The following is a 12632-nucleotide window of genomic DNA, read 5'->3' as shown; positions in this document are numbered from 1 at the left end:
GGGGGTCATTAACTCATTTCTCCAGGCCCCTTACATAACCCTCTACTTAAAACCCTGGTCCATGTGAGAGTCCTGCACCCCTTGCCTCTGTCTGCACAGCCCTTTCTGATTCTCTCCAGGCCCACTAGCCCAGTGTGAGAAATTCGCTGGGACTGAGCTTATGCACAGAAGCGGCCTCGTCTGAGTGGCACGTGACACAGGCTTCATGTGCTGCTTTCCTTTTCCTGACGAGAGTGCCAGCCATAAGCCACCCTGGCAGGAAGGCAGCTGTGCAGACAAGGAGGGGGATGGCTCCTCTCACCCTGCACCCCAACTGCCCAACCTCTCTCATCCCACCTCAGCCCACACCATCCTGTCCATCCATTCACATCCAGCTGTGCCATCGACGCTGGAGGGTGGCATTAAACTTGGGAGGTGGGGGAAGAGGTGGAAGGAAATGAATTATTTAGGCAGCTGTTTGACAGGTGAAGAAAATACTTTTATCGTGAAAAAATTCAAGGCTGCATTATTCACCTTAGTGATGTGGAGCGTCTCGGTGATGAACCGAGACAAACAGGAAAATGAAACGATGAGATAGAAGGAGAACATGAACTCAGCGGAAACATTTGGGTTCAGTTTATAATTCAACTCGCGCCTGTCGAGCCTCTGTGTGAGGCATAGTCGCAGATCTAAAGCAGAGCATCAGAAAAGCACCTAATGCGAGTGGGGTAGGAGGGAAGTGAGAGACTGGATGGAGCAAAGGCGGCACTGCCCCGAGACGAGCCTTTAGAAGCGACTAAGCTCATTCTGATCACTGAGTTCTTCATCCTCAGAGGGAATAGGAGCGCTTAGCAGGGGTCGTGGTTGCCAAGGAGCCGGTGTCTAACTGAAGGTGTTCTGAACTGATAGAGGGAGCCTTGTCCCTCACCAAGGATGAGAACAAAGCCAATCAGAAACAGACAAGCCACCGTGTGGCTGCTGAGCAGGGGATGGGAGCCGGAGGCCTCCTTATTGGTTCTGCCTGCAGAGACCAGCTGCTGTACCTCACTCCACTCTGCCGTCAACTGTGAACTTGGGCAAAAGGATCTCCATGCAGCTCTCCTGTCCCCGTTCAGCTTGCGCTCACCCCTCATTCTTCTCACTGTAGGCAAAGCAATGGGGCAGGGCCAGCAGCTGTAGCTCACAGGTACCAGGAACACTCCAGTGTGTGCATGAGCGTGGTTTTCAGGACAGCTGTTGGGCACTTTTAAACAACTAAGGAACATTTTAGAGAAAATAGCCCTTACGTCTTGGGCATTTTCCTCATTCTTCTGTGTTCTTTTTTCCTCCTTTCCTCCTCCTAGACTAGAGAACTGCCTATTTTCTCAGAGAATACTCCCTAGTTACGCGCATTTCATCTCAGCAATACTGAGGGAGTTTTACACAAGAGCATGGATTTCCACAGACAGGGAGCACTTGGCTGTAAGAGAAGTTTTGAGCTGTTTGGCCGCTCCGTGTCTGGATAGACTAGAAAGATTCTTATTAAAAGAAGTCATTCCTCCTCAGCATTTTCTGCCACCCTTGAAATATTTCTCTGCTGCCCTTTCGCAAACACAACAGATTGTGTGTCACCCTCCCGTATTAATATTTGGTGTCACAGGACTCCCGCCCTGAGAAATACGGACTCGGAGCTGTGCCACCATCCTTCACCAGATTCCCTCCTGGATGGGAGCGGGCCCTCACTGCAAACTCAGCTGCTAGGCGGCGGCTTGCTTCCCATCCACTGCCTTTTGTCTTTCACCTCCTAGGCATTAAGTCAGACTGGATGGTATCAGTGGGCTGGGAAAGGTGGGCTGATTAGTGCTCGAGAACCTCCCAGTGCCCGTCAAACCAACTTATTAAAGAATGGAGACTAAAGTAAACTGTATCAGAAGGAGGGAAAACATTGCAGTAGATAGGGGATTAGTTCTTCCCTGCAGAGAATTAAAGACAATTAATTAGGCCCAGCCACCCAGCAGTTAGCACTTCTATAGCACGTGTGTCTAAATACTAGAAGGTACAAAAAATGTTCTTAGCATCTTTGAAAGGTTTATATGAGAGGACTAACCCCCTCCCCACCCAAACCAACATTTTCTTCTGCAGGCCAGGCCCCTTGTAGTATAGGCTCCCCCCACTAGGTGAGTGTTGTAGGAACCTGTCTGTATCAGTGTACCAACTGGTGTTGTTGTGAGAGGCTGTGTTTGGCTTCAGCAAAATGTTGTGTTTGGAAGACTCTCTCAACACATTTGCCCATCTCATGATGGGTGACTGATAAGTGCACCTGCTAAAACCTCACTGAGTGTTCAGCAGTTTTTGACCAAAAATGGCAGGACACCCCCAACAAGCACTGTGCCCCACCCTCCCTGTTCACCCGATCTGTGCCCAAGTGACTTTTTTTTCATTTTTCTGGATGAAAAAATCCTAAAAGGGAAATATTTTGCCCATGTGGAGGAGGTGAAACAAAAAACAGCAGACCACTAAAAGGCTTCAAAATCGACAAGTTCAAAAACTGTGTTGAGTGCTGGGAAAAAAGTCTTGATAGGCATATTGCATCTGATGGAGAGAACTGTGAAGGTGACTGACATGTAAACATGTGAGAATAAATACACAATTTTTATAAATAAATTCCAGGTTTTAGGTGTGCCCCCTTGTATATTCATCCTGACATGAAACCAGCCCTCCTCTGCCTGCCGGGATCAGATGGTAACCCTGTGCTTACACAGAGGTACCTGGTTTCGGTTATGAACATAGGCTTTGGGGCCAAAAAGAGCACTTCGTAATTGAGCAGAGACACTGGCTTGGGAGCTTGGGGGAAGGGGTTCTTTTTCTCTTATCTATTTTTCTTTCTTTTGAATATTTTATTTCTACTCTTGCTGGCTTGTCATTAATATATCAACAGAAATACCACGAACTGTAGTTAAGCTCTGGGTAAGGAAAACACAGGCTTGGATTTTTAGGGAATGTTTGTTTTCTCGATAGCCAAGGGTTCACTTGAAGATTTGCGTTTATGGCTAATACTCACTTTGGGAGCCCGAGCAAGACTTACACTCTGGAAGCTGGACCTGAGCAAGACTGACTTACACTCTGGAAGCTGGACCTGAGCAAGACTGACTTACACTCTGGAAGCTGGCCATGGCCATGCATCAGGCATTTCGGTGCTGGCACTTCTATGTCTCTTCTTGGTACCGAGTCGAAGGGAATGGGTAAAAACATACCAGCAGGGGTTTTGAGTTAATACAAAGAATACCTTGGCCATACTTCCCCCTCACTGGTGAGCTAATAGCCAGGGCAGGAACCCATGCTAGTTCACTAGAAGAGTTCGAACATCCCTACATGGAGAAGCCTAAGGGTAAGTTCCAGCTCAGGTCAGGGATGAGCGTCCAGTCATCCTTTGCCTGTGTGGGCAGGTGCTGAAGAGGGCTGGCCTTCTTTTGAGGAGCATGTGCTGGAGATTCAGAAGAGAAAAAGTAGCTGGAGGGGAACATGTAAGCTGAAGTTGTTTTCAGGTTTTCATTTACCTGGTAGAAAGTCACTTCTGATATTCAGAGCAGTGCAGAAACTTATGTCTTAATTTATTGCTCTTTTTATAGTTCCGACAAGCCAGATAACCAAATAGTACTCTTCCGTGTGCCCTTCCTCCAGCAGAATCGAAAGCAGAGTCTGTCACTCTACCGACCCCACACTTGCTCTGCTTGTGGTCTGGGGTGAAGGGTTTATGGCTCTTTATCTCTCAGAGAGTCTCTCTTCAGACTGCCCTCCCTCCTTCCAATTACCCCCCATCTTGGTGCAGAGGGATTCAAGGCAGCGGTGTCTGAATGAGACAGTTCACGAGAATAGCCCCTCCTTAATCCCTGGGCTGCCTTCAAGGGCCCAGCAGTCACTCCAGGAGTACCCTTGCCAAACACACAGACCACAAGGTGCCAGCACTTCTGTCACTTCTCTGTCACCTTGACCCTACATAGGGTCTCCTTGGAATCAGCCTTTCCATCTTTGATCACAGGTCGGCCCTTAGAGTAATGTCCACTCAGACCCAGAGGGATCTCATACATTAGGTGCCTTCAAAGAATGGATCGAGAATGTGGATGCCAATGTGTATATATTGGTTCTGGTCAAAAGTCTTAGTTGAGTTTAGGTCATGTTGCACCTGTATTGTCTTTCCTTCTGCGTGGGCAGATCTTTGCACAAAGAATGGTATCGCTTCAATGAAGATTTTCAAGTCATTTTCTCATTTTACCCAGCTTTGCTAAGGTACAAACGACACATTGTAAGACATTTCAAGTGTGCGTTGTAGTGATTTGATACGCAGATACTCTGTGAAAGGATTTTTCACCCTCTTTGTGTCCAAAGTGAACCAACTGCAGAGACCTCCAGCCAAAAAGGAAAGGAAACAATTGGATTATCACCACTCCAGGCCAGTCAAGACACGCTTTCATCAGCAAAGGCTCTGTGGATTGTTCTGAGAGCTTGAAGCTGAGGAAAAGGGGGTCTTTTGTAGTCTCATCAGCAGAGAAGAACTGGAGTCCCAATATTTCCATGGGTGGGTCCCAGCAAGTCCAAGTGTAACAACACAGACGCAGGTCTCACAGCCCCAGGCTGGCCCAGAGGGAGGAAGACCCCTGCACCAGCTCCGCAGAGCCTGGCTCACCAAGAGAAGTCAGGTAGCCAAGGTGTGGGCTCTGCTGGCAGCAGTAGCCTGGCTCAGCGGTGTTTGGGAGATGCATACGTGAATGCCAGTTCTACACCTCGAACATCACACGGCATCTGTGTTCCAGCTACTACAGTAAAATCCACTGCTGTGAGCCAATTTCATAGTTAAGGCCTGCTAATTTCAAATAATTAGGGGGCTGGGGGGGGGGGGGACCAAAGAAAGACAGTTGTTCTACAAATAAATGTTTATTGGCCATGGCCTCAGGCTTGAAGGCACGCCCAAGTCCCACACTGAGACAAGGTGGATATGTTGGCTCACTTTGGGTCAGCAACTTAACCTGAACATCAGCTGTATCTTTCCCCAACTCACCCACGTAGCAGCTGACTCTGTCTGCGTTCGAGGCAGCACGAGGCAAGTGCAGGAGGGCTGGGGGTCCTGGCTCGCTCCCTAAACTGTCTGAGGGCAAAGCAAGGCCCCCAACTGCTTTCTCCTTTAACAGTGGCTTGTTTTCCATTTCTTTTAGAAGTGAAATCTACAGCCCTGACCCCTTGGAAAGGTCGGTATATTTATTTCTCAGGCAGCTATGCCATAGTGAGGACGGGATATGCAAAAGCCTCTGCCTGCTTGCAAAGTGCCTTCTCTTCTGAGCTAACCCCAGCGGACAGCCCAGAGGACCCCCAGCCCCGCCCTGGGGCTGTCTCTCTGTCAGTTTAGATTAACCCGCCCCCAAGGACAAGCCATTCTCCCTGCGTAGCTTCCACTTCCAGAAGTCTAACTTCTCTGCTGGCAGCACTAATGCGCACCTGTCAGTGACCAGAATAGCTCCATGTCTGGGTGCCTCTGTCCCAGGCCTGTCTCTTTCCACACACACGGATGCTCTAACGCTACGATCTTCTTAGACCTTGCATGCTGCCCTTCCCTTTACCCATTCTCTCTCTCTCTCCCTCAGAAGTGGAAGGGCAGTGGTTGGAGGGAGAGGAAAGTGGACTGAAGGGGGAGGTGCTTGTGTGAGTCACTTGGGCATGAATAAAACAAGGTTATCAGAGGCTCATTCTTGCCAGATGTTTCCGATGAACGATGGACACTCGTCACAGCTCTCTGGGACCCTCACTGTCCTGATAGTGAGTGTCTTAGGGCCTCTGCATCTCTCTAAGGAGGTAGAGGCAGTAAAGGCATCCAATGTGGAGGGGTAACTAGATGAAGAGCAGAGGCCTCATCTGTGTGGCCCATGTCACCAGGTAGACATGGGCTGAGCAGTCACTCTGTCCAGCACAGGTTCTGGCAGGGCCTTGCTCCAGGAGGCTGTGATCCACACATGCCTGTAAGAAAGGTCCTCATGCCATAGCTTCTTCCATGTGCTGGGCAATGGGGCACAGCCAATGTGGTCCCCACCTAACCAGTGCCCAGCTGGGGCCAGTGTCAGTCAGAGGACTCAAGACCAATCTTCAGTCTCTTCCCACTCACACTTCCTGCAGGTGACTGAGTCACCCAAAGCAGACACTGTGAGGTAGTAGAAGGGACAATTGTATTTGGAGACAGAAGTCAAGGGATCTTGGAAAATCACCTAAACACTGAGGTTAAGTTCCCTCGTAGTGGAGTGCACATAAGAGTCCTAACCTAGTATATGAGTGTTCTTTAAGTGGCTGGAACACCTTTTTAACTGTGAGCAAGCACTCTGCCTGATATCCTAATCCATAGGGTTTTACTCCTACATATATACCTTGCCTCAACCACAGGAATTTGCAGTGACTTTCATTGGAAAAGAGGGGACCACGAATTCTTATTTTGAAGCAATGGCAAAAGGAAGTAAGCATTTGGGTTGAGTTGGGTTTGCACCATGCATCCAAAGAAGAATGTGTACCTGTTGATCAGACACCTTTAACTCAAGTGGGGATTTTCAAAAAGAAAAGAACAGAGGGGAAGGTGTTTGGAAGAGAAAATTGAGGTAAAACAAAAGGCAAGGTAGGAAAGAATTTGTGTTCTGTTGTAGGTTTTTCTTTACTTCCTCAAGTAAAATCTTAAGACAAAAGAAACGTATTGAATATGGGTTGTCTACATGTAGCACAATGTTGTGGCACTTTTCCTCCTCCAACAAGCATTGATTTATTACCTGTCCTGGGCCCAGTAAGACATAGACTGCCCATAGGGAGCTTGTAGCACACAGGAGGAAATGCAGAAGTCAGCTGGGTAAAGAGCATCATCACACAGGGTATCAGACATTTTAATAGTGGGATGCATGGGACGCTGTGGCAACAAACCACAAGTCAAGGAAGTCTGCCTAGAGGAGATGACTGGAAAGAAAGGTATGGAAGAGTTGAGGGAGAGAGCAGAAAGTGTGTGTATGAGAAGGAAAAGGAATATGGTTGGCCCTGACCAGTGTGGCTCAGGTGAGTGTTGTCATGCATAATGAAAGGTCTCGGTTTGGATTACCGGTCAAGGCACAAGCCTGGGTTGCAGGTTCCATCCCTAGTTGGGACATGTACAAAAGGCAACCAGTGGACGTTTCTCCCCTCTCTTTCTCCCTCCTTTCCCTGCTCTCTAAAAATAAATAAATAAATCTTTTTAAAAAGAATGGGAATATGGTTGGAGGTTACACACTTGTGTGTGCATGCATGTGTGTGTGCAAGTGACAGTTTGTACAGCATGGAGTTGGGGGCAGGGAGAAACTGAAGAACACATGGCAGGAAAAACCACTAAAGAGGCAGAAAAGCAAGCAGATTACGTAATGTAGAGTGCTCTACCAAGCAGTTGGGAGGTTTTGCGAAGGCCGTAGGGATCTAATAGAATTGTAGTGTGGTTGATTTGGGAATGTAGAATCATCACCCTGGAATTGTTATAAAGAATGAACCTGAGAGGTCAAGGCCTGATGTGTGAACTTCCATGGAAGTTGAAAGAAGAGTGGCCTGGGTGGTCTTCTTTGGGAGGACATGTGGAGAAGCCCGGCTTCTGCTTTCCTCTTCTGTCCAGCCCTGTGCAGGTCAGGCTTCCTGGATGTGCTGGAGAGAAGGAAGGGTTGCGGTGAGGGGAGAGAATGTACGGAGGGAGGGGTGCAGGCAGGCTGGATTGCCCCCCCATAGTGGGTGAACCCCCACAGGTCTAGGACAGGAGCCAGGAGCACCAGAGAGGCCCTGGGACTTGTCCAGAGTAATAACACACCAGAGGAGGCTTTGAGGCACTCAGTGGCCTCTCTCTCCCTTCTGTGGGAAGAGTTTTCTGGCCCAACAGGTCAAGACCCCTCTCTGCAGGCTCCATGTGGTGATGCCCAGCAGGCAGCAGAGTCACAAAGGAGCTCTTCAGAGCTTGACCATGAACCTGAACACAGAGCTGTAGAGCAGCCCCGACAGGGGAGCTCTCCTGGGTGGGGCCAGCTGCCAGTCACAGCAGCCTCCTCTGAGTCACTGCAGAGTTCCTGGCCGGCACTTTTTCCCCAGTGGATATGCTTTGTTTCATTTAAAGTATTGTTTTTAAAAGAATTTGAATGCCTCTACCTGGGGTTTTCACCACTCTCTATAATCTTGCGCCCTGCCCATTTTACTCAGAGTCTCCCTGACTTTTCTTAGGTGGTAACTGAACCAGGCTTGTGTGCAGCTGTACACCTGGCTGTGGCATCCTTCCTGAAAAATGCCACTGGTGGTACCCTAAAGGAGAGCATAGAAATGCTGGGGACTGTCCTTTGTTCCCCTTCTCTTTTACTGCAGGGCCTCTTATTAGCCATGGCCAGGGGGCGAGGAGAGAGGCAGGGAGTGTGCTGGGTTGAACAGGGAGGACATTTCAAAGCTGTGTTTGTGTGTTGAGCAGAGCAAAGAGATGAAAGAGAAAAAGAGCCATGTGTCCATATGCATGTCTGGCCAGGAGTACCACGTGCCAGCATGCAGAGCACCTTCTGATTCATTGTGCCACGTGCCTGTGGGAGGTGGAGTCCAGCCCCTGCCTCTGCCCTGCTTACACACGGAACCTGGCTCCCACAAAGGCCTGCTGGTCTTGGGGACTCAGACACAAACCTTATATCTGAATCCACGTCAGGCACAGGCAAGGGTATTACTGTGAAGGATCTTGCAGTGGCCAAGAGCAGAAGGGCTTCCTCACAGGACAGAAGCATAACCTCTCCCCTAGAATGCAACAGGGAGAGGCATCTCTCCTGTGATTCCAGAGAAGGCCATGTAGATAACAGAGCAAGGACCCTGAAGAGGGAAGTTCTCCCTGCCGGATGGGGAGTGGAATAGACCTCCTGGTGCTTCTCATGAGGAAACGCACTGCCGGGAAATCTGGCCTTGGGAGTACCACGTCCCAGACAACAGGACACAGGTTGGAGCACACCCTGCATCTCACACTCACATCGGCTCAGCCCCTGCCCCATAATCAGATTTCTCTAGCAGGTTTAGGGAATGCAACCCCATGGGCAGTGCTCCCAAGTCAGGAGTTTCAGGACTTGACAGAATAGTCTCATAGGGAACCAAGAAACCTGGTCTGATGTACAGCAACCCAGTCCAGGCAGCCACACCTGGTTTTGCTCCTTCACCCCCGGTGAGGACACGGACTTAGTGAGGACACCAGCCGTACGTCTGTTAAATTAATTGCAGCAGAACATGCCAGGGAAATTCCAGTCTTAGAACATGCCCGGCTTTCTTGGGTACCTAATTCAGCAGGGTCTCAAAACCTGTGTGTACTGTTCATGAATCATAGCTCCATTGGTTGTGGGTGTTCTGGTCACTGGGCTGAGGTAGCCAGAAATCTTATGCATTACAATGATAGGAAAGCTACTGGGGAATTTTATTACCCCATCGTCTTCTTGCCACACACATTTGGCTTCATTTCAAAGAGTACATGTTAGCAGGGCAGGCTGGCTGGGCCTCCAAGGGCAGTGCGCCCTCCATCTCCACTCTCAGACACACTCCATGGCAGGCCCTGCAGCCCAATTTCCCTTTATATCTTGCCTTACTTGCATGTGTACAAAGCAAAGCCACCTGTTTCTTTACTTGTTTCCCCCTCCACCTCGTGTGAGCTGGGTTTTGCTTTTCAGGCATGTGATGCTTGAGCTGGGTCTGCTGTTGGGGAAGAAGCTAAGTGCTCCGGGTGGAAACCCAGTGCTCCACCCGGAGACGCAGCCACTGACAGAAGGATGCTGAGCCTGGCACAGCAGCAGCAGGGAGACAGACCATGGTGCCCAACAGGTCCCTTCCCAAGCCACAGGTGGAGTAGCTGGAGAGTTATGTGCACCTTTAAGGCAGGAAGTGCTTAGGAGTGGGTGGCCAATGATGGAAACAATGCAAGGTCTTACTTTATTGAAGCTCTGTGCAGGATGTTAGTAAATAGGCTCTTTCTTCTTGAACTTGACCTTGAACCACAGCCTTAGCAGATTACACAGTAAAGCAGTGGTGACCACTAGCAGCACACTCTAACCAGAGCTTTGTTTTCTCTGCTTGCCAGGGAAGGCTCCCCATTATACCCTGCACATCTGGGAGATGAAAGCTATAGGAGATTTATTCAAAATGCAGCCCCCTACAGAGCGGGAACAACAAATCCTCCCAGTTTGAGAGATGCCTTATCAGAGTCGAGGCCTAAGGACAATAAACTAGGCTACAGCCGGCAGTTCCCTCTTATACTAGCTGCTCATGACGAGTGTGTTCTCTCCGCAGGCCCGGGCGCCGTCAGCGAAGTGAACAATGGGACGTCGAGGAGGGCAGGCTGCATTTGGCTGCTACCTCTCCTGGTTTTCCTACTCCTCAAATTTTGATGTGAGTGCCACTTCCCCCGCCGGGGAAAAGCTGCCACCACGGCAACCACCAACACCACAGCACGGCTACTCCGACAACAGCGAGAGCAACCCCATTTCTAAATCAGACGCGATCAGACGAAATCCAGAGAATCAGATCCTATTGGGACAAAAATTCGAGGGAGGGGAGCAAAGAGTACTTTGGGCAAACACACGTTTAAAAAGGAAATTGAGAATCGCCTTGCGGGCTTCGCAGATGTGTAGGTACAGCTGAGCCTTCTTTCTTTCCCCGGCTTTGGACCCACCCGCAAGCTGCACTGCGCGACCTCTGTTTCCAGGGCGGCGGAGGGCTCAGCCGCTCTGCCCGCTAACGTGCCCCTGCCGAGGGAAATTCGGGAGTCGGCCATCCCAGATTCAGTCAGTCACTAGAGATGAACACGGAGCGAGGCCTGCGGCCCGACATGCCCCCAGGGCCCTTTCGTAGACTGTGCCACTGTTGTGTGTGATATGAAATGAAATTTAAAAATAAATAAATAAAAAGGAAACGAAACAAGACAGCCTGACAGCTACAACAATCCCGCAATCAACAGTCACAACAGATATTGTTAATTTTTTTTCCGTTTTACTACATGGACATCATGGATAATAAGAGATTCTGATCCATTATTAATTTTATTAATTATATTTTCTGATATGAGTCTAGAACTTAGTGGATAAAAACAAGACAAAACAAAAAACACACAGAGGAAAGGGGTGAAGAGAAGTATGTTTGTTAAGGATTAAAAATAGATAGTGCACTTCTTAACTAGGTTTACAACTGGTGGACCACACACCAGGCATTAACCACCTGGTGAGGATTTGGCAAATCCACCAAAAAACACACATATGATTTAACCAATGTCTCCACCAGCGCTACAGATTTCTCCTTATCCCAGCATTCAATGCAGACAGTACTATGCTTCTCCACGCTGTTTAGAAACGAAAGGGTGATTGCACTCTATCTTGCGTTTGTTGGCTATGCTTTGATGACATATATTATACAGTATATATATATACATATATTTTTTTTGTTAGAGTCCTAGCCATTTTCTTTCTCTGCAGGGTCCTTTCTCAGACATTACTGCATGCTGTATATGGCGTTAGCTGTGTGTTGATCTTCTAAAAGATGATAGAGTTTACTGGTAATTGTGAAATCAGCTCCTGCCTTTTTATTTTCTTGGGTTATTCACCTGTCAGAGACATTTATCAAAAGAGAAAAAATACACTAATACCAGGCGCAGCATCTTTTTCAGGCGTGGCTCTCAGAGGCCATCTCAGGCGCCTCGCGCCTCCATCACGAACAAACAAGCAACTGAACCAGCTAAAAAGTCAGTAACCACTCGCTTTAGCCCTTATGGGATCTCTGATGCCTTTGTGACCGCTGGAGAATTGAATCCTCTTGGTTTGTTTTATTTAATTCCCCACCTTTGTGTGTGTGCGTATGAAAGAGAAGAAGATGCAGTTTTTAGATCATCTTTTTTCCTCCCCTGAAGTCTGGGGACAAGAGAGGCCTCGGGGAGGGGTCCTGGATGTGACGAGGGAAAGTGGGATTGGGGGTTAGGGGAGGGAGGGGTTGTCTCTGACTTGACATTAAAAAGTGTTCCATGTCCCTCTTCACCTGGTGTGGTACCTCATTCTGAAGTGGGGGGAGAGGGGGAGCAGAGCCTGGCTGGCTCAGGTGTGAGAACATGGAGGATGGGCTCCTGACCCAAGTGACTGCTCTTTGCACCCCTCGTCGGGGTGAGTGGGGCTCTCCCTGCGGGATATGCTCTGATGACAGACAGGACAGTGAGAAAGCCCCTTTGTCCTTCGTCCTCCCAGGGGAAGCAAGGGTGGGGGTCTCACAGAGTCTGGCAGATGCTGGCAGCATCCTGCTTGTGTCCAAACACCTTGCCTCATAAGCTGGGCAAAATGCCAAGTCCAGTTAGGGGCAAGCTTTTATGTGCAATTGTTTTGGGGATGCCGCAAAGGGCAACTACCACAAAACAAACAAACAAACAAAAAAAGACTTGTAGTTTGGAACGGAATAATCCCGAATCCCACTGGTGTTTTGGGGACTCGCTTACCTCCATGCCTGCTCTTTAAAGCTTACCTCTAGCCAAAAATTAAGAGGAAAAGTAGATATTAATACAAAATGATATTCAGATCATTTCAAGCTCTTCTGATTCATTCTGGGAATTAAATAGTAGCTGAAAAGTCACTGAGAAGTCAAAATCAGGTCAGAGCTGAGTCGCT

The 12632-nt window shown here is 48.8% G+C and overlaps 1 protein-coding gene across 4 annotated transcripts in view; it reads left to right on the top strand.

The window, feature by feature from the left end:
* The window catches only part of NTM (neurotrimin), a 941634-nt gene extending 930083 nt beyond the window's left edge, over positions 1-11551 (top strand). For 2 of the 4 annotated variants that reach the window (XM_037038185.1, XM_037038187.1), the window contains 2 exons: positions 5169-5201; positions 10282-11551. In XM_037038185.1, coding sequence (XP_036894080.1) covers positions 5169-5201; positions 10282-10379 — 131 coding nt within the window. In that variant the 3' untranslated portion in view covers positions 10380-11551. The remainder of the gene's footprint in view (positions 1-5168; positions 5202-10281) is intronic. The other 2 variants (XM_037038186.1, XM_037038188.1) reach the window with 1 other exon arrangement.
* Positions 11552-12632: the final 1081 nt, after the last annotated feature.

Source organism: Sturnira hondurensis, unplaced genomic scaffold (assembly GCF_014824575.4).
Source record: "Sturnira hondurensis isolate 20B ecotype Veracruz unplaced genomic scaffold, ASM1482457v3 Scaffold0024152, whole genome shotgun sequence".
Classification (NCBI taxonomy): domain Eukaryota; kingdom Metazoa; phylum Chordata; class Mammalia; order Chiroptera; family Phyllostomidae; genus Sturnira; species Sturnira hondurensis.
This window is presented reverse-complemented; position numbering and strand designations above follow the sequence as displayed.